We start from the raw sequence: 25499 nt of genomic DNA, 5'->3' as shown, positions 1-25499 counted from the left end.
ACTTAATGTTGACGAAATGATCTAATGCGTCTCGTGTGGCTGAAAACATTTAACCAGAGCCACTTTGTTCTTGGCATTGGGGAGCATATTCACACACACGTTAAAGGACATCAACAGTATGTGTGACAAACAGCCATCACCCTCTAAAGCCTTTAATACCCCTGAAAGGAGAGCGTCCTTACTCGATTACAGTCAACAGGCTGCAGCTAATACAGCTGATGGACATCCCCAAGGTTTACGTAAGTGAGAGAAAAAACATGCTCATAGATCAGTTGCGTAATTTTATCAACGCGGTGATAAGCGGCCAGTTGGGTAGGTCGTCATTTGCACGTAAACAGATGTTGCCATTACACAAGTCTTTGAAGAAAGATAGATGGTTTGCCTGAATAATTTCCGTGTCAGATTACTTTCGTAAACATCTCTGCAGAGAAAAGAGGAAATCCCTCAAACAGACCTTGAAAATGATAATGGGGGAAACCTTGTAAGAGCATGCCGGTGCTCTCTGGTGGAAACATGCAGGAATGACACCATGTACAGACAGTCATATTGATCAAAAATTAAAAGACAGCAGGATGTACTGTTAACACCAGTTTATTTATAACAATAGGATGGGGAAACAGCTCTACTGAGGTGGCTGCTGCTGGTCTGGCATGCTCCTGATGATGTCAGAATCGCCTGAAGAAGAAAAAAAACAAAGTCAATTGATCAAATAAAAAAAAAGCCACAAGTACAAAACTGATATTATGAGGTTATAAATGTTGCCAACAGAGCATTCATGAACCAGCCAGAAAGCACTGGCAGTTCAACAAGGCGCTCCAAGAGCATCTCATCTAGCGAACCACCAGTCCTGAACTGGGCCACTTTGAGCAGCAGGTCCAACAGGCGCAAAAATTTGCAGAGCAAAAATCAGGTCGCAGGAGGTTAACCCAAAAAAAAAATATTAGCAGGAAGTTTAACCAAACCTCAGCCTGAGCAAATATTTCATCAATAATTAAGGTTCATGGTGACTCCTTTTGCAGTTTAATTTTTTGAGCTGCTCTGAGTTTGTGTGAAAGAAGATAGTTGTTTTTTTTTAACTTTTGACATGTAGTTTAGTTGAGTGCTTCTGATGCATCAGGGTTTCAGCAGGTTTCAACAAGTTAAATTTAAGACTTTTTAGAACATTATTAAAAGGGTTAAATATGAGATTTTGAACATTAATATTGCAGCAAACAACCATTTGCTATGTAAAGATCTAGTGGACTAATGGCATCCTGAACAGAGAATGACATCACACTCCCAGACATTAGGTTCTGATCTGAACTTCAGCTCCTTGTTTTGGTACCTGAAAAAGGTGGTTAGCATGAATGCAATTAAGACCTATAATGTGAAGGAAAGGAGTACCAAAAAAGTTGCAATGTCAATGAATTTTAAAAGGTGATGGCACGTTAGCCCACACAGCACATTAGCTGGATGTGCACCAATACCTTCTGACCAGGCAGTACAGTTTGCTTTAGTAGTCATTTGCTCCATGTTGGTTTAGTTTTGAAGTTTTGTAACAGTGTGGTCAATATATGTTTCCAAAATCCACATCTAAATTTCAAAAGGCCTAAAACTCAAAGTGTGTGTGGATATCATCTGAAATTTGCTTTTTTGGGCTACCAATTCCAGCAGTTTGTCAAGTGAAACAAAGAAAATGCACAAACTGCTGCTCAGTTCTGACAAACAGGCTGACTGGGATCAGTCCCCTGAGGCCAATATCCCTTCATGAATTTTGCTACTAGACAGCACCTAGCACAAGCTTCTGCCAAACATCCCATTAGTCCACTACTGTATTGTACTTTGTAAAGCACATTGCAACTCCACATAAACTTCTATTATTACAAAAAGTTTCTAGTATTCACTCCATCATGAACTAGCCAAAATCAAACTCAGTGTTTGTGACAGTATTGGAAAGCTTTTGAATATATTGCATACAGATGATGGTGGCCTAGAAAAAGGTAGGTACTCACCGGGGTCAATAATTGCCAGTGTGCACACCCTGTAGTATTTGCCGCAAGCTGTGCCGAGCTCAATGTTGTTTCCACTGTAGTGGTGGACACCGGTCTTGGCCAGCATGGCATAGTACTCAATCTCAGATTTCCTGGGTAGGACAGAGACAAAAGGAAAATGTGAGCAGCAGATAAAAAATACAGCAAATTTGGCAACTGACATGGTACTCAAATAATAAACAAAAATGTTTAAAAGATGCCAACAAGTCATGCTAACGTAGAAGCATAATCATTGTGTAACCTGACAATAAACAGCCTTTCAGACATTTGTGTTTCACAACATCTGTATTAGGGCATACCTGTGTCATACAGTCAGATATAAAACTGGTCTTAAAAACTTGATATTAGTTGTGAAGATTTTAACCAAAATCTGAAGTCTTTAACGTGGCAACACAAGCATCAGTTAGCACATTGAATGTAATTTTGCATGCTATGTGAGGGCAACATGCTGATAATGACATATTCGCAGATATACTTTATTATTAGTAGTATGACACTGTAATCCCCTGCAACAGAAGTATGCAGAATGATCTTTTTTGTCCAGTTTAAATTACTGTGAATTCTCCTGAACCTGTTAACATCTCATTCAATAGATTATTCACATAGCCCACCAATCATGATACAGGTATGAATTAACTGATCATCTTTTTATACCTGAGAGCTGGGCAGTTGTTGGCCAGGATAACCAGCTTGGCTTTTCCCTGACGGATCATCTTCTGGGACTGTTTGTAGCCCAGGACGTATTTTCCACTCTTCATCACCAGCTGGAGCCGGGAGTTGATGGACTCCATGGACTTTTTCTAAACAGATATACATACTTAAATTAGTGGCAGCAGACATGATGGCCTACAGGGCTAATTTGCATCACTTGCCCATCGTTGTGCTCGTGCAAATCCCAAACTAATATACGAGATTAATATAGCGCAATAAAGACGACACAGGCAAGTGAGCAAATTAAATTAATGTTAACATACATTAGCAACAACTGTTGTCACGTTCCTGACATTTTGTTGTCGTTAGATTTAACGTTAGCAAACTAGCATTAGCCACTCTGCCGGTGTTATACAGTAACGTTAGCCCAGCTACTAACGTTAGCCGTCGTTAAAACAGATGGACAGACGGCACTACATCGGGGGACAGCCTACACGTGCTTTATACATTTACAGACGCGATAATTCTGTAAACTCAACACATTGGGAGCAATTAACCCATTTATACGTGAAGCTAACGTGCTAGCTAGCAGGCCCTGACAGAAACACGTCCCCACGTGAAGCAGCAGCCTGGCCCTGATGCAGCGCGTGCACTCCGGGCCGAGCCAACGCCACTCACCGTTTTCTTTGCGGCCACCATTTTTGCGGTTTAGTCCACACCGGCCAACCTGCGAGCGAGACGAGGGAAGGAGAAGATAGTCGTTAATGTCTGGATGGCAACACAATATCAAAATGAGCAAATCCCGGCGATTTTTTAATAGAAAACTCGGAGCTCGTCTTACTGTGAGTTAACTCCAATATGGCCTCGGAGAGAAAGGAAGTCCCATCGTGCACTGCGCTGCTATCTGTCGGTGGGCATGCGCAGATGACTACTGCGCAGACAGCTCACTGCTGATGTATGTCTGAATGACAACAAATGAACAGTAGTTTCAAATGAGCATTAATGAGACAATGACATAACATATGAAGGCGAGGTCGATACATTTATACATCAAGTTACATTACAGAAGAATAACATTTAATTAAAAGCCACGAAACAACAAATAAGACAGATCCACAATGATTAAAGATAAGTATAGACTTATATAGTAGTATCTATTATCTAATATCTATAATAACAAGGATCTATTTAAAGTTTTTCCACCTATCCACTTTACTGTTTCACCCACCATACCAGCTAAAGACAAAAAATAAAATGAAACTAAGCTTGATGGAAAAAAATATTCCTATGGTTAATCATAATAATAACATAAAAAAGTCGAAATGATGATATTAAAAGTCATAATTGTGGGATGAAAAGTCACAATTATTAAATGAAAAGTTATAATCATTAGCAAATTCAAAATTTTTAGATTAAAAAGTCATAATTGTGGGATAAAAAAGTCATAATTATTCAATGAAAAGTCATAATTTTGAGACAAAGTCAAAATTATTTGACAAAAAAGTAAAATATTATGCGATAAAATGTCATAATTATGAGATAGAAAGTCAAAATTATGAGATAAAAAGTCATACTTATCTCAATTCTTCTTTTACCATTGAGCCGATGTAATCTATTACACACTTTGTCACATTTCCACTGGACACTACCCTTTTCCAGTAAATTAACTCAGGGTTACAAGTTTTGCTCAAGGGCACACTGACAGTGGTCCTCGTTGATGGTTCATCGAGGAAAATGGTTCACTTTCCCCGCCCCAAGAGGTGACTGCTGACTGAATAATGTATTTTTGTCCCTACGCCAGCCTCCTAGAAACAGCCTAAGTTACAGCACACAACAAAAGCGCACATTTCACCTGCGTGCCTAACTGTTAGGACACCTGCAGCCACGACACGCGTCGCTAAACGCGTTTTTGGAGGAAGAACGCATGCTGCGCAATTACGCACGGGACTGAAGGAATTCGACGAGCAGCCTGTCTTTTTGTCACTCCTCCAAGGGATTCGCTGTCCATAGTTTTGGAGTCCTCTCCATTTACAGAGACGATATCTATGCACGACGTCATCAGCGCAGTTACAGCCTCTCCTCACCTGTCAACTCTGAAGTTCACCGTCCAGTCCTCTATGTGCACAGGGCAGGATGGGATGCTCCACAAGTTCCCAAACTTCGGCGGTAGAACCGGATCGACCCGGTAATAAAACCGAGGAGAGCAACGGAGCCAGCACAACAGGTGATGCACTTACCTTCACACTTACATAAATATGCCTGTGAGGTATCTGGGAAATACAGATTACCTACTGTATATGTTGTATATGCTCTCATTACAAGAATAGGCTTTTTTACTTGGCCAAATACAGAAACTTACATTTATTGGCAACTCTACTATTCATAAATAACTTTGACATGCTGTACTTTGGCTTCTGGCATAGTGTGAAATGATCTCTAAACTTTGAAGCACTAAGCAATGACTAAGCACTACCCCTGACTTCACTTTGGACATGTTAAAGGCTGAGACACGTCAGAAAAATATCAATTTTCCATAATAACACCTCTCAGATTATCCCTATAAATGATTCCTGACATTAAATACATTGATCAAAGTACTTTCAATAGTTTATTGATACTGATTGATTGATAGTTTATTTTGGAAGATACTATAAATAGCATGTTCATCACAGAAGCCAGCTGCCATCTCCAAATAGAGTTACATCATCCATTTAATTATACTGGCCCGGACACTGCTCTCATCAAGAGGTCTCAGTCTACATGCAAATGATCACCAGAGTATTTCTGCAGGTATCTGATGTGTTTAGTTTTAGTGCTCCACAGTGACAGGACGGGGAAGTTTATTGTGTTTATTTAACAGTAGTTTCTGGCTCCGTCCTCCCTGAGAGAGGGAGAGACAGTGGCATGAAAGCAGATTTGGTGACAGTCTACGGTTTCAATAGGAAATGGAGAAGCCGCCTTGGACGCTCCCTTTTGTTGTCGTGGGTCAGAGATGGCCCGGCTGTGGTGCAAACTAGCACACGTTTCAGGGCAAAACACCAACACTGGATCCTGTGTTTGCATTTAGCAGTGCAGGAGCTTATAAATATGTGCAGGACAAATATATCTTACCTGCAGAGGCTGTCAAATGTTTATTTCACCACATCTGTGTGACTTTGTTTGCACTTCTGTCAGCTTAAGCATTATTTGCCAGAACTCAAAGAATAACCAGGCGAAGCCTGGTAAAATATTCACTAAGTGGGACCCCCTCTGAGAAAGCGTCTCCTGCTCCCATTCACTGCATTCCTTAAAGGGGTATTACATGTCCATAAGTGCAATGAAAGAATTGACTAGCTGAAAGGCATAGACTTATAGACTCATAGACTGCCTCTGACCCTCATTAAGTGTGTTTAAACTCATGTTCTGCAGATAATTCTGACCTCTGACCTCCCCTTTATGACCCTCAATAAAATATCTCATGGTTGTCAGCTGTTGTCAACTTATAAGTCGCTCTCAGGGTTTATCAGCTGACATTGAATAGCGAGGTGTTCCTGTTATAATCGTCTTAGAGGACAGATGGAAATTTGTCAGGATGTTATCTCATTTTTGCATATGGCTCATTTCCTTCACCTGTTGCTACCTGTCACTCCCAAGAAAGAAGAAGGATGACGTTTATCAACTCATGCTTCATTCATTTATGGAAACTTGTTGGTTTAAAACTCCAGAAATGTCCCTCTTAAGTCAGCATCGAACATCTGACAACTTGGATGCACTGATGTATCATTATTACAACACAAAATGTATTCAATGTAATATTCTAGGTAATATTTGCAGGCTCAAAGGTGCAATAAGCGATTCTGAAGAAAGATAAGTTGATTGATAAGTTGACACTTTGGATTTAGCGATCAACCCAAAGCATCTTACACACTGCACCTTTAAGAACAATGTTTACCAAAAACCACACAAAGAATTCTTTTTAAAGTGAAACAGGTTGACAAATATCACGCAAAATGTTCCCACAGTGTTGAGCCGTCTCATTTAAACAAACGTGGAAGGTCAAGACTTCTCTGATCCATGCAAATAATTGAAATGCAAATCCTTCAGAAAAAAGGGAAGTGTGTTCCTAAAACTCAGACCTGTGCTGCATTAGGCTGTTAATGTTTATGAATAAAAATACACATAATCATTAACCACTCGAGCTTCTGATTATGTGTCAGCAGAAGTGCTTTTATGTTATTTCTGTTCCCGCCGCACGTTTTACTCTTTTCCCAACTGTTTCAAGAAGTCACAGTCGATCGATTGTGATTCTGATGTTAGAGAGGTGCACACACTCTTTTTGTTTGGGAAAAGGTGGTAGCTTTGCCGGTCCAGTGTTCAAAGGTTGAAGTGTGAAACATGATTGTATTGATTACATTTTGGTTTATTTTTTGTCTGCTCCAACCCACACTTGTGAAATGTAATCACATTTTTTTTTTTTTGTGCTACAGATACTCTTTACTGTCTGATCATTCAGCAAATGAAGAATCTCAAGAGGTGCCTGAATATTGTATGACAGGTTGTCTCCAGTGTTGCATGGCACCCGTAATGATATTTGTTACTTGTTAACTAACTGGTTTTGGGCTAAGTCAACACTGCTGGCAACACGTTGGCAACACAAACATAAAGTAAACGAAAACAATGGAAACCATTATTGGAAAGAGATGAAAGGAAACAGGACACAGAGAAGGATTCAGGTTGACTAGAACCAGGAACTTTAATGTAACTTAATAGATGATGGAAGTTTTAACCCAAAGCAGAAAAAAACAATACTGTCATACAGTAAAAGTCCTGTGTCTCACATGATAAATTGATAGTTTGAGATTATAATTTTAATTTAACACTTATTGTTGTGTCTTGCATAAACCTGATAATGATTTTCATCTTTAGGAAGAGCAATAATACGGATTTTGATTCAGATATAATGTGTGTTTGACGTGTTTGACTGACTAGTATTTAGTAAAACTCATCTATCAAAACAAGAAAATAAGACGTGATAGAGTGAGTGATTCGTGAATTCTATACACTTAACTGCACTCTTAGCGAATCTACATCAAATTTTAAGTAGTTTTAGGCTTATTTAATATATTAGTTTTATGTTTTCTTCAAACAGCAGTGGTGTAAGAAGTATTCCAATCCCTTACTTTAGTAAAAGTACTGCTATGAAACTTATAAAAGTTCTACATAACCTATGTAGTTGTAGTGAAACTTTGTCAATGATAGATTCTCAACACATAAAAGAACACCTCATCCTTCAGTTTATTATTTTAATTCAAAATCAAATCACAAAAAATAGGATATATTAGTTACTTTTAGTTAATGTACTTAGTTACTGACCACTGCCTTCAATCAGTCTTTTTGGATGTTTGGATCTCATGCTGTGTTAATTCTCATGTTCCTGACAGGAGCAGCCAATGAGAATGGGAAAGTAGCTGAGGACAGTGAAACTATTCCGGACGAGACATCTGCTCAGGGCGGTGCTGCTAAACCTGCAGACGAACCCGCTGTAGCTGCAACGTCTGCAGGCAGCACCGCTGCAGCTCCACCCGCAGCTGAGGAGGCTCAGCCTGCTGCAGCCAGTCCGCCTGAAGAGGCAGCAGCACCTGCAGAGGCTTCGGCGGCAGCAGACGGCAGCGCAGAGCCTGCAGCTGCAGCTCCTGAGCAAGGTAGGGTGGAGACATGAAGAGTACTGTGACAGGCCGGCGACAACAGTGGTGGAATGTTATTAAGTACTTTTTACTCCACAACATTTAATTTTTAAAACATTAGTTACTAGATACTTTGCAGTTACTTCTTTAAATCAGCTGATAAATTATGATATATTATTATAGGTTAAGCTACACAGCTGTATATACGATGATACGAATTAGCTCCAACTTATCACACTAAAGATGCAAAGAAGATATAAATAGAGAAAGATAATAAGAAGTGAGAGTAAGAATTAAATAGACAAAGTTCTAAAATAGAAAAAATAAGATCAAGCATAAGAAAATATGATTATTAAAACTAATTTTGTGACAAGTTGTACATTTGATAACGTAACAAAGACTTAAGAAAGGAAAACTGAATCAAAAGTTGTGTGTTTGTCGGATCAGATCTGCACAGATCTGAGTACTTCATCGACTAGTGAATATTTCAGTTGAGCAGCAGACAAACACAGAACTTTTTGTTCAGTCAAGTCTCCTGAACATATTTAACTTTCAAACTTTTGTGTTTAAAGCTGTTAGCTGAGCCTTTGCATGGCTCAAAGCACTTGATCGTTTCCATTGTGAACTTTATTTTCAATGCAAATGACGCCTTTCCCCTAATCTCCTGACACAATGACTGTCTGCTGATAGTCTTGTGACATCTATCACACTGACTGAACACTTCACGAAGTTAGAAAGCTGATGAAGATGGAGCTGCATGCCTGTGTGTGTGCTCATTTATTTGTTTGTGTGTTGGCCTCATTTACCTTTTGGAGGCATTTTAATCTTCAAAACATCAAAGGATCTATCTCTGTGAGACTGGATATTTAAAGCTGTTACAATACAATATGCAGAACAATAGTCATCGAGGGTAGGGGAACTTACTGAGGACAAGATGTATGATTGTTCCCACTGACCAGCAGTAACCTGAGCAGTGCTCCGCCTCCTGCATGGTGACCCAATGAACACTGGCTGCCACAGCACCAAGGTGCACAATGTCCTCTACGTCTTTCCCCAGACCCTCCTCAGTCCCACACTGCAGTGGCAGTAACCAGGCGAGGTGGTATCCAACAACACGCAGACATGACTTTGCTGTTTAATGAACACACCGGGGGAGGTCACAGGAATGTGTTTATGAGTCCCATGTAGGATTATTTAGTAAGTAATTAAGGATCTGTCTTGACACTTGTATAAGTATGTGCAAGTAATGAACTGGTGTTTACATTTTATTCATTATTCCGATCATTAGTCTTTTCATTGAGTAAAAGAAATAGTTTGAAAACATTGTAGAATGTATAAAGTGCGATGTGGTAGACCCGCGTCTGACCAGCCTGTTGATCTGAAACGTTTGTGTGCTGAAGTTGTTAAGAGCTTTAGACCAGAAAAAAAATTAACGTGTAAACACATAGGATGTAATTTTCATTTCAAAAGTGGTGAGGTGCCCTGTCTTCACTATAAATACATCACAACTTTCTGTGTGCTGGTTCCCCCTCGTATACAGCTGGTGCCCTCCTTATTTTTTTTGCCCCTGCCCCTCAAACATCCTGAGTCCGCCACTGAGTACAAGTACACAGCTCCACAAAATATATAACAAAGGTCGAGTTCTTTTTACACAGTTTAATGCAGGAGCTTTACCAGCTGGCCCAGGAACAGCTTCTGATTGTCAGTTGTCACCAAAGACTTTTTAAATTCTTATGATATACACAGGAGCTAAGACAGCGCTGTCTGTGCTCTGTTTCCTCTCGTAACTTGTTGCCTCTAGTGAAAATACCTTAAGTGTTACCACTCCTGGTGCTTTGCTAACAGTAGCATCATGCTCAATTACAAATAGTGAGTGCAACATGATGATCCTGGCTCTAAATTCAAGGAGAGCTACTGAGTGTCTGCACAGTGATAATCTCTCTGCACACTTGCCTCTAAATGACTATCAATACCTGGAAGTGCTCCGCAGGGAGCTGCATGACACGGTGCAGCATCACATCTACTGCTATCATTTCACTTATTGCTTCATGATGCAAATGACAAGCTGGTGCATGAGTTCAGCTCTTCATTTTCCTCTTTGTCTAATGCAAAGCGTCCATCACTGTAATGAAAGAGAGATGAACCAGGCAGCAAAGGCAACACGCTGTTCACTGGGAGAAATCCAACACTTTGCATCCTTAGATGACTGAATATTCGAGAGATGTTGTTGTGGTTTACCTTTGATTAGATTGGAAGCTGTGAGGGATTCTCCTGCCCAAATTATTATTTCTTTTACGAGAAGCATTTATTTAGGCATCACGTGCAGGTACCACTCCTTTATTTACATGAATCAGCCATGTTATTATTGCCAGGTTCAGAACTCCTCTGCAGTTTATTTTAGGATTGTTTTATGCCAATAACCCAACTCTATTAAGTTTCATCGGACTGTTTGAGTGCTGAGACAAGCCAGTCACAATCTACAGCTTTAATATAATTTTTGACTCAATCACCAGAATAAATGTTGGCAATGTCTGTGTCTGCAAACCATGTTGCAACTTTGCTTTTTTTTTAGGTTACATTTTCTTTTTCATCTTGTGACAGCACTGTGCGGTTTGGGCACAAAAAACACTTGGTTAGGGTTAGGAAAACATCAAGATTTGACTTAAAATACCTGCTTTGGTTGCCACAAATACAGCTGCAAAATTGTCCTGATGTCTCCTAAAAAATATTGTTGTCTGGTATCACGCTTACAAATGTTGAAACACATCTTGCCTTGTCACCTAAATCCAGTATAATATCCAGTGAGAAAGTCAGCTCATAAACATGTAATGTGAACGTAATATGACACGTATCGTAGAAATGTCCATATGGTAGCTTACGTATGACACAAACAAATGTGAATGCATCAATGGTTTGCAGAAACATTTCATTCTGGTGACTGGGCTGAAGCAGTACAACAAGCTGTTGTCTTGACAACTTGACACTTATTAAGTTCACTAAATTGATTTAAAAATAAAGATTATTACATTTTCACATAATTTAGTCAAAGAAATAGCACAATCCATGACCTCCGTCTTCACTTGATCTTGACCCCCTTTGGTGTCCAACATGACTCACTCTCAGTTCAAGCTTGACCACAGCATGTGTGTGTGTGTCTGTGTGTCTGTGTGTGTGTCGCCAACACTTTGTTGTCACCGTGGTCTCATTAAGGTGCAATCGGAGTCCACAGAGAAACTAGAGCATGCCAACACATATAGGGCTTCCAATGGCCATGAACGATGCCTCCGTTTCACAGCCAATGGAGAGAGAGGATCAAGTGTCAGATTAGCAGAGCAGACATGGCCACCACCCACTTCTGGGCCAGTCAGTGGTCAGCGTAAGATCGGTTTGGTGGAAATCATCGGCACTCACAAGTCTTTGATCGAAAAGTCATGACAAATGTCACTAGAAGTAAAACTGGACATGTTTCCCTGACGTGACTTCACACCGTTGGCTTAAAACAAGGATGCTTAATTATACATTTTAAAAGATATCATAGGCTAAATAATTCTCCAGCTACACCTAGCCATGCAGGCTTTATTTGTTCAGGTTTTGAGGTTTCTGCTGTAAGCCCAAAACAATGGAGGAGGTCATTCGTAATGAACGAGTCATATAAGTTTGTGCCACAGTTAGCAGCTCCTGGAGAGCATAGCTGTCGTTCTAATTTATAGATACGTATGAACTAGAAGATAGTAATGAGTTGCTACAGAATAGACTGGGAGATACTATATGGGAGACATTTCATTATTACAAATTACTTTATTGTTAGTTACTCTTTTTGTGCCTCCTCAAGTAAAGTGATACATCATACTAAGTAGTTACTATGTGGTCCCTCATTACATCATGATTAACTTACCATTACTTACCTTTAAAGTACTTATAATGCAGAATGGCATATTTCAGAATAATCTACATGATTAGATTAGAATTATTGATGCTTTAATGTGTTCATCACTTTAATGTGTTTTATTTTTTATCTATGATATTACATCATAATGAATTTGTAGATTATATTTTGTATTTTTTAAATACATCTGCAAAGTTAACTTAAGTGTAGTGGAGTAAAAAGTACAATATTTGCCTCCGAGTTGTAGTCAAAGTGGACTGGTAGCTGAAGAGGTGCCAGTTCACTTCCTGGGTTACTGCCGAGGTGCCCTTGAGCAAGGCACCGAAACCCCCATGTGCTCCCCGGGCGCCTGACACGGCAGCCCACTGCTCCTAGTCTGCAGTGTGTGCACTTACCATGTGTGTAGCTAGTGATGGGTTAAATGCAGAGGACTAATTTCGGGTGTGTTTGCATGTTCCATGTAAAGATAACTGACAATAAAAGATTCTTCTTAAAAAAAATAAAAAAAAGTATAAATTAGCAGAAACTGCAAATACTCAAGAAAAGTAGAACTACCTTAAGATTGTACTAAAGTATGGCACTTGAGTAAACTTTCCATCACTGATTATGTGGATTTCACATGTACAAACCTTTCCGTCTTTCTATCTAAATAGAAAAAGCAGAGGCCACAGCGACTGATGCAGAGCCCAAAACAGAGGAGGCACCAGGTGAGTGCTGCTGTAACACAAAGCCACACAATCCATATAAAAATATCTACTGTAACCCTAACGTCTTTCCTCTCCGTTTATCTCCAGCTGCCAGTGAGTGAGGTCCAACCTGAACGAGTGCTCAGATTAGTTTGTTGGAAGTGTCTTACCTTGTTCGTTTATGCATGAGTGAATGTATGTGCAGGTGTGTGTTTGCGTGTGAAAGACATGTTGCCTTGTTGCCAAGATGCAGACCCTGCGATAACCTCGATCAGTCAGGGCTCCTCAGTCATCACTGTGCCTTCCTTCCCCTCGTGATGGTGTACGTCTGCAATTTCTGCTCGTACAATGTAACTGTATATAGACAGAGAATCCTACAGCGCTTAGAGGGTGTCTTTATTTTCAGAGGATGTCAGAATAACTTGAAATTTCTATTTATTATCCTTGTAGACACAGCAGATTTTCCAAAACATCATATATGTCTTTAACTTGAACCATTCCAAACTTTTCTATAAAATTATAATTCCAAGAAAACCAAAGCCAAAATGTATTTGATTTCTTAAATTATATTCTTTTTGGGTAGCAGGCTTTGATTTTACGACCATGTTTGTTATGAATATGAAGAGCTGATACTTTGCAGGCAGTCCAACTGATTTTAAACATTAATACAAGTTTCTGATGAGCAAGAATGAGATTGAGAGTACACGTGAGACCCTTTGTTTTGCTTCTGATGTGTCATGATTTTTCTCTGGGAAGACGACCTGAAATCTGTAATAAGCTACGAACTGTCAAAAAATTAAAAAGACCACCTTAAAAACAACATCTGATCCATGTACTTTCTTTTATATTCTATTGCAGGATGATTTTGGGTGAGACGTTTCAGGGTAAATAACCATTCAGGAAAAGAGATTTTACTCAGTCGTTTATTAGTGAGAGCTTCACTTTTAAAATGTGTATTAATGGAAATCTGGGACAAAACAAGAGATGAGATACGAAAGCAGAAAGAGCACCAAGAGGACCTCGTTTTGATCCTGAATCTGGCCACTGTGAGCAGGGAATGTTAGACTGGTTTCCGTTATCATTATGTTGAGTTTTAAGTATGTCAGGCAGCCACAAACCAAATGCTGGTGACATAAGTGCCGCCTTGTTGTTCAGGGTTTAAGTATAAAGTGGTAAAGCACTGACAATAGTTCAGTCAGAGGAGAAACTAACATTCTCTAAAAGCCGACTGCATGGAATAAAATCCTAGTTGGTCTTTCATGTGTCGTCCGGAAATGCAACAAGGTGTCTACTGTACGAGTATAGGGTTGCTTGATGGTTCGACTACAACTTGTTTGTGACGTGGCCGGCTAGTCAGGAGTCTGAGAGAGGACCGAGAGCAGCAATCGCCTCGATTTCCACCAGTCCACCCTGAAGAGAAAAAGAAGGAGGCGGAGACATTGAGGTCATGGGAGTGACATCTCCACCACCCTGTGTGTATAGGTGTACATGAGCTATATGTATCACAGGGTACTGCAGCGCTATACAGTAGAAATTTTGTTTGTACTCACTCTGGGGAGAGCAGCGACCTGGTAGGCAGCTCTGGCAGGGAAGTTACTGCTGAAAACTGCAGGAAAAAACAAACATTATATTTACATGAGAACAAAATCATTGTGGAAGCCCAGCAGGTTAATATATGACTTTTTTTTAAATTGGATACTTTGATTTCTGGGTACCAAATAGAGGTTAACTAAACTAACTAAAGGCTTTATTGATAAAATTATTTATTGATGCCAATGTGCATGTAATAAGCCATGAACTCTTTGTGTGCCAGGTTTTAAAAAATCTAAAAAACCTAATTGTATAAAGACAAGAAAAACAGTTTTATTAAGCAGACGTAAGCAATCACTTATATCATAAAACATGGTCAAAACTTTTTCTACTGGCTATTTTTCTAAAGTGAAAGTCTAACCAGCAGCCCGCGAAGTCAAAATTCACAGTGGACACATGTCCTCTCCTTCCTCTCATCAGGGTCAGGGAAAGTTCCCTCCCCTGTGGTTTAGGGTTGAGTCAGGAGGGAGGTAGGCTTATACCTGAGTCAATGGCCCACACAGCAAAGCATGCTGGGAGGGTTGGGTTACATCCTAGTGCCTGCACAGCGGTGTCCATTTACAACTCACTGGGCACAGCGGCTTCTATTACATCTGTCTGTCTGTTGTGATCCAGGAGGAAATACCCAGACTGAGAGGAGGCTGAGTGAGCCTGTCCATCAGGTGACTGCTGCGCCTGTCAGCAGCCATTCTCTGAGAGATGTCGCTGAAATACGAGGCAGCGCATCGCCTCATAGTAACACATGTATGGATGAGAATAATAACAGACTTCTACGGTGTTTGATTGTGATCGAATAGTAAATTGTGTAGCTGGATTCATGTTATTTTTAGGTGGAACGCTGCACATTATTACTAGGAATGCACCAATGTATTGGCCGATATTGCCCATCTGTAAATATGATGACATTCACCAAAAGCAGTGGCCAATGTTTATCTGTTGTCTGAAATGGAAAGTGTCAATGTTAAAACAGGAAGTACCAGTATCAATCAATGCATTTGCAAGATTTTGTGGCTTCGTTTTTAGATTAAAATATAGATTCATCATCAGTTTAATTTCTCCGATCATATCCAATCCTGAAAGTCAAGCAGTTCCATGAATGAAAACTTTGGCTTTCTCCCTCCCCACTAAACACATCACCAGCTACAGATCAGCACTGTTGTAGCTTGTACACACTCAGAGTTTTGGTCAAGGTCACTTTAGCCGACTGCAAACTTCCTGATATGCACGCTTGAGCAGCAGTCTCGTTAATCACAACCCCACAACCAAATTAAAAACTTTCCATTCAAAAAAAGGCAAGTGATGTCAAGGAAACTAGCCACTGAAAACCTATGACGCCTATCTATAAATGGTAAACTAGGCTGCTTGTATAGGTGACTGAACTAGCCATTGATCTAACAGCAGCTCTGAGTATCTTGGCTAAAAGCTGCCCTCTTGTGGCTGCTTTTATTTATTTAGAAGAGCAAGATGAGAGACATTCATAGAGTATATTTGATCAATTTGATAAAATTGCACGTGAAATTTAAGGCCATGCATGGAAATTAATAAGAGTCTTACATGTTTTGTACACCTCGTTGACGCTGTTGAAGTCGTTTATATCAGCGAGCAGCACAGTCGTCTTCACCACTGAAATCAAAGAGTTTCTTTATCAGATTTTTATATTTAAACATTTAAATAAAACACGGGCAGCAGCTGAGCGACTGGATATCCTGATGGTGCAGAGCTCTCACCGTTGGTGTAGTCACAGCCAGCAGCTTTAAGGATCTCCCCCATATTGATGAGAGCCTGAGGGGTGAGAGGAGCGGATCAATATTTAATCTCACCTTTTATGTTTATAATTTCTTTGTATGTATTGTTCAGATGTGTAGATTTAATAGCCACTCAGAAGAGGTGTGGAAAACCACTTTTGTATTTTATTTTGTTTTTATTCTGAGCTTCAATTGTTCAATTTTCGATTAACAGTCCTCTCAGCTGATAGAAATGACAGGCAGATGTTTCAGTAGTGTCCTGTCAGCTATTGTATAAATGTGGTCGACGATCATCATCATCATCATCATCATCATCAGTCCCTGCGAGCTTCACCTTTTTGGCCTGAGCCTGCACTCCTCCTTCTACCAGCTGACCAGAGGCCACATCCAGCCCCAGCTGACCAGAGATGTACATCGTTCTGTCCACAACCACCGCCTGGCTGAGGGTGAGACAGAGGACACACACACACACACACACACACACACACACACACACACACACACACACACACTATTTAGACATGTGAGATAACCTCTTACACTGTATCTGCACATTAACATCTTGTTCAATGACATCCTGAAGCCTACAGAACAAGATCTAAAGCCAAAATCGCACATTCCTCCTGTGCTACACTTCATGTGTATAAAGGTTCAAGTCGTAACAAATTAAATAATAAATATAAGATGTTATGAGAAGTAGAGGATGAGAACGTTTTTATCAGCAGACACCAAACTGGCAACAAAACAGTCTATTGAATGGCTGAAGGACCTTGAAGTGAGCTTTTCCTTGTGTCCAAAGAAAATAAATTAGAGGCCATTCACGCATAGTCTGACGTCACTCCACCTCCTGACAGCTGATTGGTCAGAGCAGGAACACCCCTCAAACTTGTGACAACTGCACAGATTGAATTAAACATGAAAATATACGAGGCGACTGCATGTTTGCCAGTTTATATCACGATTTCTCCATACTTTTGTGAATCCTTATCAGAAAATAATCAGCAAACAGCTACTTTTTTTTTACTTTCCAAAGATTTATGCATATCAGAAGTGCAGTTAGAGTATTCCCCAGGATACCCCATCAATCCTTACCTGTATATGCCCTGTCTGACAGGAGCTTTAGGTGTGTAGGGGAACTGTCGGCGGATGGTTGCCATTGCAAATGTGCTGTCTGTCTGTTAGAGCTGTCTACTCTGCAGCTGCCTCCTCTGCTCTGCCCAAAGTTAAACTTTGGCACCTTATTATGAGGTCAAGTGCAGCAGGTGAGTTCATTGTACACTAGACCCCGCCCCTCACCAAATACTGGATCGCCTTTGTGTTTCATTCAAACAATTAATGCAGCAGCTACTGCAGCCCACGTGTCGCTATAAATAGAAAATGGAGCACATTTCTGAAAGTGTCCTTACCTGTATGGACCAATGGCTCCAGGAGCTGAGGTAGTGTTGACGATCCTTCTGTTGAGAGCAGACATGTTTCCTGACTTTTTCCCCCCACAAACCCTGCTACACACCGGAGTGAATGAAGTGGTTGTGCAACAACTCGCGGAAAGAACAGTTGCTGTCACGTCTACCGTAATGTCCGTCCAAAGGCGCACGCCGCCATCTTGAATATATCACAACTCCCACATGTAAATGTTTTTTTTAGTTTTTTTTTTAACTGTTTTAAAACGTGTTATATAAATTAAGTTTAATATTATTATTATTATTATTTCTGAAATAAGTTCCCATGGGGCACACCGGAGAGGGCAGGACTTCCCAAATGAAGAATAGTGGCACCTATAGTAGGAGAGTTACGGTACGACAGGTGTGCCATTCATGGTGCTTTCTGCTGCAACAGTCCGACTTCAAAGTTCAAGTCAACATTTTATAGACTCCCAGATAAGATGAAAGCATCCCACTGCAGTTATGGTTAACTATAAGTAACTTTTATTATTTGTTGCACTTTTTCAAAACTTTATAAAGTATTACAAACAAAAGATAATAAATTAAGTGGTTCAAACATAAATGCTTACATTCCACTCTACACCCTCAAGTCATTATACAGCGGAGAAAACAGTGAAATAAATGGAAACAAAATCATATAGCTATATATCAAAATGTGATTTCTGATTTCAGATAACTATACATGTTATGGCAGATTCTCCACAATGTCGGGGCTTTTTATTGTACAGAGCAAGTAGTATTTTGTTAAAGCTGAAAATCCAGCTTCCATATTAACAGTTCTCTTAGCTGTGCAGTTAATACAATAGCATTCCACTAAATAGCAAACATAATTTATAAACATGCATAGTCTAAAACACGCAGAAATCAAGCCACATATATTCGACAAAGGGCCAAAATATTAACAGCCAAATCAGCCACCATATTCAAAACCATTGTCACAAAAAGAAAAACACATTTAATAAATAAAGTGTGAATGCTTGTACGGAAGTGCCCGATGCAGAATTAAGTTATGAAAGTAATTCATGGCGAGAATGTTGATGGTTTGTGTGACAGAACAGGCAAAGCAAACAAAAGAAAACACAAAGATACAGACATGATTATTCAAAATCTGAAAAAGTACTCACTGAAATGTGGATTCAGGTTTTTAAAATGTCAGCTCATTGTCCATCAGTGTAACAGATCTACTTTTAGATTATGGTATTATTAAAATGATTGACTAATATGCATACAAGACTGCATATTAACATTCATGTGTAACAGCAACCTGCAGACCTACTGTACATGTATTTAAAGAGTCATAATTCATTCAAAAGGTCATTATTAGTACAAACGTGTCAAATCGATGGCGGTAGATAAACTAAACGACAACCACAATGAAGCAGTTTGTTTCCTTCATGAAGAGATCAAATATGCTTTTAGCTCGATTGTAAGAGTTTTCAATTAAGCATTCAAAATTGTGAAATAAACATTGGATTTTTTAGGCCAATACCAAATCCTTTTTAAGAACCGAAAATCTGATAACAGCCAATTTTTTGTTATGTTTTGAAACAAGTTACCTCAAATTAGTTTAAGTCGCCAGATAATCGATCACTCAGCTCAACAGTTTGTCTAGTTTTTCGCTGTCTCTAAACGGACAGTATATCTTCATTCTCTCATTATCGACATCACATGTACATGTCAGATAAAAGTCAAAAACCAGCACATTCTCACGCATAATGCTGAAATATAAATATAAACTGCAAGAAATTTGCTGAAAAATCTTAATGCATTTTGCAAAACTTGTCAGAAATTCAGATATTAGGTGTGTGGCTGATGCAGCGGCTCTGTTTTTAATCTAAGTGTACAGTATCAGTCAGTCAGTCACTTTATCTCAGCCTGAAGTGTCTTCTTCTATGACTATAGCGATAAAACAGTTTACAAGACTAGTTGTGCGATTTTGTCTCTGGTTTAAATGTGTTAGACTGTCATATTGTAATCGGTTGATAATCAATCATAATGTGCAGGAATGACAGAAAACCCCTTGAAATAAATCTACAGGGTCTTCAAAATAAAAGTCTTACAGTATTTAGGAATGTTTCAGCTTGTAATGAAATGTTTTTTTAAACATAGGAATGAATTTTGGTGCCAACTCTGATTCTACTTTGAGTACGGAGGATCATTTTGTCAAGTAAAAGCTCTAACCTTAAAATGATGAAGAGTGTTGGGCTGTTGTTGGGATGTGTGTTATGAGGCACTACGATGCATGGAGTCTGTCAATAAAGACAGTATGCTGGATGTTTAAATTAAATAAATGATTAAGACTAATGAAATAAGTTTAGAATTTTCTGATCCGTCAGCGATTGAAAGCATGCACAAACTCTTCACATGATCTCTGTCCATTCTCGCAGCTTTCCAGCTCATCTCCATGTGAGGAAATGGATTCAACCCATCGGACAACTTGTTTTATTACATTGCTTACTTTGAAAACCAGGTTTCAAATATTTTAAGGCATTCTCAACTAAATCAACAACATCTTGATTGTCTTTGGTCATGGACAAGCCTCCACAGCTTTTTGTTGCAGGTATTTCCAAACTTGGCTCTATGTCATATTTACACTGAGAGTGAAAAGTCTGAGGGGAAAAAAAGACCACTTGTCATTGACCTGATGATTATACTGCTGCCGCTTCCTTTTGTGTTGGTGGTGACTCCCTGATGGATGTTTCCATTTGGAAAAGGTGAAATTCATTTTGTGACTCTCAGATATATAACCGCCAAGCCTTAGTTCTCTCTTTGGCCGCAGTCCTGTGCATCATTCATGGGAAGGAAACTACACAGGAACCACAGAAACAAATATAAGATCTAAGATGGCGGAACAGCATCGAGACATAGTGTAGAAACAAGGCAGACGAGTGTAGATTCCAGGAGCCAAAATGGATGTCACCCAGGACAGTTAGCAGTCAGTCAGAACAGCAGTGGGCTTCCAACAGAGACAATAAGGTCCTTTTAGTTCCTCTGAGTTGAAGGGACAGAAGTTTTGTGGTGACGTTGGCTTTGGAAAACCCAGACAGGAAGGAGAAGCACTCAGAAGTTTTGTTGTCGTCTCTTCTTGGCGTCCATGGCATCCAGGATGGGCTGCCTTTTGGCCGTGTAGCGCTGCCTGAGCTCCTCGATCTCCCGCTCCATCATGGGATCCAAGGCACTCAGGCGCATCTGCAGCTCCTCAAAGTCCAGGTTCTTCAGCTGCTTGGCAACACATAAATAGATAGACAGACAAACAACAAAGGAAAAGGAGGATGAGTCATATTTAGAGTCATGTTGTGGATAATATTACAAGAAGTGCTTCCTCTTTGCTATTTATTATGCTTGTGGAAGAGGTTACTCACAAAGTCAAAGTCACCGTCCTGAGGCACCTTCCAGTTGTCGGGGAAGACGTTCTTGGACTGGATGTGGTAGCCGGGCTGCTCCTGCGGCTGGTTGTGGTTGTAGTTCTCCTGCTGCTGGGCTGCCTTGTTCGAGTCCTGCTTGTCAAAATAGTCCATGAAGGAGGGACGTATCGGCTGCTGGGGGGTGGCGTGCCCTGTGGAGGAGGAAGAGGACTGTGTTTCAACTCTTAAAGGAGACAACTATCACTTTATTTTAACTTCGAGCTGCAACGATTGACGATTAAAATATCGTCAGACAACTAATTGCCAACTATGACTATTAGTCATTTTTGTACCCTGTTTTTCGTCCCTTTTCTCCCCATTACTCAATAACCATTATATGTATTATATGTGTACTCACTCCTCATGGATCTCTGGTCTTCCTCCTCCTCTTCATCATCATCACTGTTGATGACCATAGTGCCCAGGTCTGACTCCAGCATCGTGCTGCCGTGTTCAATCATGGTCTGCGCCCCATCACTCATGGTGCTGGTGGCCCGCATGGTTCCTGCTCCCTCTGAGCCTGACTTCACCATCGTGTGAGAGTCCACCTCCGTCTCCTCCTCCTTGGGCAACACAGACATTTGATCAAATAGCCGTCTAACCAAAAGTGGAATCTTGTGGCTGCTTTAACACAAGCTTGACTTCTCAGCATACGTACAGAGTTGTCATCCTCCTCCTCCAGCTCTCTCTGCTGCTCCTGCTGCCTCTTGGCTTTCATCTCCATGGCCTCAGTTATCAGGTCTCTCAGAATGGTGACCGGCTTGGCCTGGCTGATGAACGGGTGCTGGACATTCACAAGGGGGAAAAAAAAAAGGGTGTTTTTTGTGGTAACGTTTAGTGCTTCAAAGGCTGTCACAAAGGCAGCAACCATGTTTTTTTGTTGGCCCCAGGCATTTATGTTCTGCTTTTTAAAGTTTTTGTCCATTTGTGTGTGCGTCTCTTTCCTTTCCCTAACCTGTAGGAGCTGTGTGGCGGTCGCTCTCTGCTCTGGATTCTTGACCAGACACTTCTTGACAAAGTCTGTGAACTCGTCGGACCAAAGCTCCGGCTTCCTGAATGTTGGAGGAGGATTGGTGGGGATCATGAAGATAGCCTGGAAGAACGCAAAGAAGTCATTATGTCAGCCGTTTGTTCTTTAGGCACCTGAAACCCGAACTTTATACCATGTATACACTCACTCTCATAGGATGGATGTCAGCGTAGGGAGGTTTACCCTCTGCCATCTCTATGGACGTGATACCCAGGGACCAGATGTCAGCTACACAGTTGTAGCCAATCTCCTGGATCACCTCTGGGGCCATCCAGAACGGAGTACCGATTACAGTGTTTCTCTTTGCCATAGTGTCCTACAGAGATAAAACAATCCCACTATCATCAATATGAACTAGAAGCTTTCAAAATAGTTCATACTGATTCACAAAACCGGTGAAAGATTATATGTTCAAGAGGACAATGGACTCAAACAACTGCTATGTTACCGTCAATTGTCCAGCAACTCCAAAGTCTGCCAGTTTGGCATGTCCCTCGGTGTTGAGGAGGATGTTTCCTGCCTTGATGTCCCGATGGATCTTCCTCATGAAGTGAAGGTACTCGAGACCCTTAAGTGTCGACTTCAAGATAGTTGCAATCTCGTCCTCTGTCAACTGATGTGAAAAGGAAAGTGAAACACATGGATGAAATTAGACTGTGTAATGCAGGTCATATGTAACACTAATATGACTTACTGTATTTTTTTAATACTATCAGTAGTTGTGCGAGTAAAGTCTCAGACATAGTCAATCAGGATATTTTTCCTCCTACTGCTGGCTAAGGTATCTTTGCAAGTAATTCAATCTGTCCATCCTTTCAGCTGTCTATGTGCACTACTATCAAAGAGTTTCTTAAGAGCCGTATTAAAGCCAGGATAGTCATCTCTGCACTGAGGCTTTATCTCCATCATAGCTATTAAAAAGAAATGTCTCATTAATGTTAATGTCTATCAAACTGCAACGCTCTTTGTTTTTTGTATATCAGCCTATTGCATACATTATAAACAATCTGCTCTGAGTAAAATATGTTACATAAATATAAACCTGATCATCTGTGGACCACAGATACACACACGACAACTGTAGTTCCCAGTAAGCACCCACCGTCTTGTTGCGCAGTCTGATAATGTCCGAGACTGAACCAGCTCCACAGTACTCCATGACAATCCACAAGTCTGTGTTCTTGAAGTAGCTGCCATAGTACTTCACTACGTAAGGGCTGGGAGGAAATGCCAGACAGAGCGGTTATCAAAGGAGAACACAAACTTTCATTTAGAACAAAAACAGCAGAAGTGAGAAAACTCTTATAGGTCAAGAAATGAAAGAGCTGCAGCAGTTAATGGTATGAATGCTGTTATATATCTAACTCTGACACTTTGAGAACAATAAAGGATGTTTGCTGAAAGCTGTGTTCTCTTCTAACCTGTCACACTGCTGCATGATGGAAATCTCCTTGATGATCTCCTGCAGATCGGACTCAACAGGAACCTGCTTGATGGCCACCACCTGGCCCGACTCCTTATGGATGGCTTTGAACACGCTGCCATAGGAACTAAACACACACACACCAAAGTTAAATCACAATAAGTCCAGAGTGCATTTGAAAAATGACAGTGTAAACAAGCTTTTACATCACACAACAATCGAGGTGTGCCTTAAAAAGTACAGAATAGAGTCTGATTGACCACAAGTATTTTCAGTCAGGCACACAAAGTGGGAAGGGAGGTTAGTCATGAGCAAAAGATCTTACCCTTCACCGAGTTTCTCTAGAACATCAAACACTTCCTCTGGCTGTTTGGTCAAACTGTCCTCACTCAGCTTTTTCAGCTTGCTGTAGACACAAATCAAGTGGGCCCTCAGTATCAAAGAGTGACACAAAACAAGTAGTGAAACCAAACTAAAGCACAGTGGCGTAGTAGCACTAGGAATTCAAATGACAGTGGTTTCCAGCAGCTAGCATTAAGATATACACATGAATTTGGGAAAAGTTGGGGATAATCTACTCATATAAACAATATAAATAACCAAAATGTGTTTACTCCAAACAAAGACAACAGCAAGAGATTTAACTTAATAGTCTAGAGCTGTTGGATATTAAGTCTTGGTGCCTGCCTGCAAAAACTATTACGGCGGTTAATATGGTCTCTGAAAAAAAGCTTGAGTAATGTGGATAAACTGCAATCAAATGGAGACATTAGTTCAGTCTCCCTCAGTTAAGTCAGAGAAATCAGATTTTTGAATATCTTTCATGGTGCTTAAGTCAATGGAAAATTAATTTACAACTACTTTGATCATCTGTTAATTTTCTAATTCAAATATGAAGTACATTTTCAAACAAGTGCTGGGTCCAGTTTCTGAAATGTGAAGATTTGCTCTTTTCTGTGTTTCAAATTATTGATATGACATGGAATATAATATATGTGGGTTTTGGTTTGAACCTTGGACTCAGGGAAATATTTTTGTCATTTTCTAATATTTTGTAGGTTAAAATTGACAGATTAATATGTAATAACTAGCTGAAAAGTTGGGCAGGTTTAAAATTGAGAAAATGACAACTTTTAAGATATTTCATGTCATTGATATCATATCATCAGCTCTTTCTTTTCTTTCCTCAGATGCTTAAGCTCCTGCAGTGTTTTGATGGCAATACAACCATTGTACACATTTATCAAAATCGGACACCGATTAATGAAAAAGTTACCAATGACAATCATCTGTTTTAGGGAGAAGTGCGTGGTTGTTTCAATTCACTCACGATTCATTGGTGTGTTGAAATAATAACGTACAATAGACGAAATGCTCCCTAAGAGGCAACTAATTAACGAAGTTAGCATTAACAGTTACCTAACAACCAGACAGGCTGGAAAGCCATTAGTGCCTATAACACAATGCTTGTGATTTTGGTTGAGCGTTACCTCTAAATCGATTATCTCATCAAAACTGAGTAGAAAGTTTGACAGAAAACAGGAGAAGCTAACTCAGATAGCATCGGCTAGCTCAACGACAGCTAACATAACGTTGCCTCATTCGTTAGCCTTTTAGCTAGCTAGTTAACAGCTTTCAAACACGTTTAAACCAGGCGGAGGTACACAAACCTTTTGGGCGCAGACGGCTCCATGATGTGTAGATTCAAAGAATAAAAAGTCAATGGTAAGTTTAAGCTGTTTGGGGGCCAATAGTCAAGATCTGGACATTGTCGACAGAGTCGTTGTTGTCAAAAACTAGTGGAGGGCCAGCTGAGTGTCCGTCAGATGATGGACACTTTGGGGCTACAGCGTCGCCACAGCGCCTCCTGTTGGGCCGGAGTACAAGACCTAACAAATCTAAAACCATACACAACCTGCAGTAAAAATAAAGCAGAAACACTTCTGAGA

General features: G+C 40.1%; 4 protein-coding genes across 6 annotated transcripts; 1 reads left to right on the top strand and 3 right to left on the bottom strand.

The window, feature by feature from the left end:
- Positions 1-575: 575 nt before the first annotated feature.
- On the bottom strand, positions 576-3608 carry rpl30 (ribosomal protein L30). Its single transcript, XM_084380408.1, has 5 exons — positions 3523-3608; positions 3360-3408; positions 2685-2830; positions 1992-2122; positions 576-675 (listed from the first exon to the last, which is right to left on the bottom strand). Exons 2-5 carry the CDS (start codon positions 3378-3380, stop codon positions 623-625), a joined length of 351 nt encoding a protein of 116 aa, XP_084236534.1. The 5' UTR covers positions 3381-3408; positions 3523-3608; the 3' UTR covers positions 576-622.
- Positions 3609-4545: 937 nt separating this feature from the next.
- LOC311272562 (uncharacterized protein) lies at positions 4546-13704 on the top strand. The gene is made up of 4 exons (XM_084379076.1): positions 4546-4905; positions 8102-8362; positions 12884-12937; positions 13025-13704. The coding sequence occupies exons 1-4, from the start codon at positions 4815-4817 to the stop codon at positions 13036-13038; spliced, it is 420 nt and encodes a 139-aa protein (XP_084235202.1). The 5' UTR covers positions 4546-4814; the 3' UTR covers positions 13039-13704.
- A 117-nt stretch (positions 13705-13821) lies between these two features.
- Positions 13822-17816, bottom strand: rida (reactive intermediate imine deaminase A). Of its 2 annotated transcripts, none has more exons than XM_084379077.1 (6): positions 17658-17816; positions 16586-16691; positions 16234-16288; positions 16061-16129; positions 14467-14522; positions 13822-14326 (listed from the first exon to the last, which is right to left on the bottom strand). In XM_084379077.1, the coding sequence occupies exons 1-6, from the start codon at positions 17720-17722 to the stop codon at positions 14270-14272; spliced, it is 408 nt and encodes a 135-aa protein (XP_084235203.1). In that variant the 5' UTR covers positions 17723-17816; the 3' UTR covers positions 13822-14269. The 2 variants fall into 2 exon arrangements, with proteins under 2 accessions (XP_084235203.1, XP_084235204.1); XM_084379078.1 differs by lacking the exon at positions 17658-17816 and adding an exon at positions 17344-17473.
- A 1397-nt stretch (positions 17817-19213) lies between these two features.
- stk3 (serine/threonine kinase 3) lies at positions 19214-25375 on the bottom strand. 2 transcript variants are annotated; one of them, XM_084378699.1, is made up of 11 exons: positions 25221-25375; positions 23876-23956; positions 23549-23677; positions 23230-23344; positions 22576-22740; positions 22276-22443; positions 22053-22190; positions 21756-21881; positions 21456-21657; positions 21056-21249; positions 19214-20912 (listed from the first exon to the last, which is right to left on the bottom strand). In XM_084378699.1, exons 1-11 carry the CDS (start codon positions 25241-25243, stop codon positions 20754-20756), a joined length of 1500 nt encoding a protein of 499 aa, XP_084234825.1. In that variant the 5' UTR covers positions 25244-25375; the 3' UTR covers positions 19214-20753. The 2 variants fall into 2 exon arrangements, with proteins under 2 accessions (XP_084234825.1, XP_084234824.1); XM_084378698.1 differs by having other exon boundaries at positions 21456-21660; positions 25221-25374.
- Between the last annotated feature and the right edge of the window lie 124 nt (positions 25376-25499).

The sequence above is a fragment of the Pagrus pagrus genome (genome assembly GCF_965226575.1).
Source record: "Pagrus pagrus genome assembly, chromosome: 17".
NCBI classification, from domain to species: Eukaryota; Metazoa; Chordata; class Actinopteri; order Spariformes; family Sparidae; genus Pagrus; species Pagrus pagrus.
Note: the sequence above shows the minus strand (reverse complement) of the source record. Positions and strands in the feature narration are given on the sequence as shown.

Coding starts and splice junctions, on each gene's coding strand:
- rpl30 (XM_084380408.1), bottom strand. CDS start 3,380: ATGGTGGCCGCAAAGAAAACG. Junction 2,123..2,684: donor AACAACTGCCCAGCTCTCAG/GTATAAAAAGAT, acceptor TGTCCTACCCAG/GAAATCTGAGATTGAGTACT. Junction 676..1,991: donor ACTGGCAATTATTGACCCCG/GTGAGTACCTAC, acceptor TTTCTTCTTCAG/GCGATTCTGACATCATCAGG.
- LOC311272562 (XM_084379076.1), top strand. CDS start 4,815: ATGGGATGCTCCACAAGTTCCCAAACTTCGGCGGTAGAACCGGATCGA. Junction 4,906..8,101: donor CAACGGAGCCAGCACAACAG/GTGATGCACTTA, acceptor TGTTCCTGACAG/GAGCAGCCAATGAGAATGGG. Junction 8,363..12,883: donor AGCTGCAGCTCCTGAGCAAG/GTAGGGTGGAGA, acceptor CTATCTAAATAG/AAAAAGCAGAGGCCACAGCG.
- rida (XM_084379077.1), bottom strand. CDS start 17,722: ATGTCTGCTCTCAACAGAAGGATCGTCAACACTACCTCAGCTCCTGGA. Junction 16,692..17,657: donor GGAGCCATTGGTCCATACAG/GTAAGGACACTT, acceptor TCTCACCCTCAG/CCAGGCGGTGGTTGTGGACA. Junction 14,327..14,466: donor AGGTCGCTGCTCTCCCCAGA/GTGAGTACAAAC, acceptor TTTTCTCTTCAG/GGTGGACTGGTGGAAATCGA.
- stk3 (XM_084378698.1), bottom strand. CDS start 25,243: ATGGAGCCGTCTGCGCCCAAAAG. Junction 23,957..25,220: donor GAGCCGTCTGCGCCCAAAAG/GTTTGTGTACCT, acceptor TTGTGTCTACAG/CAAGCTGAAAAAGCTGAGTG. Junction 22,741..23,229: donor TCAGACTGCGCAACAAGACG/GTGGGTGCTTAC, acceptor TTTTCACATCAG/TTGACAGAGGACGAGATTGC.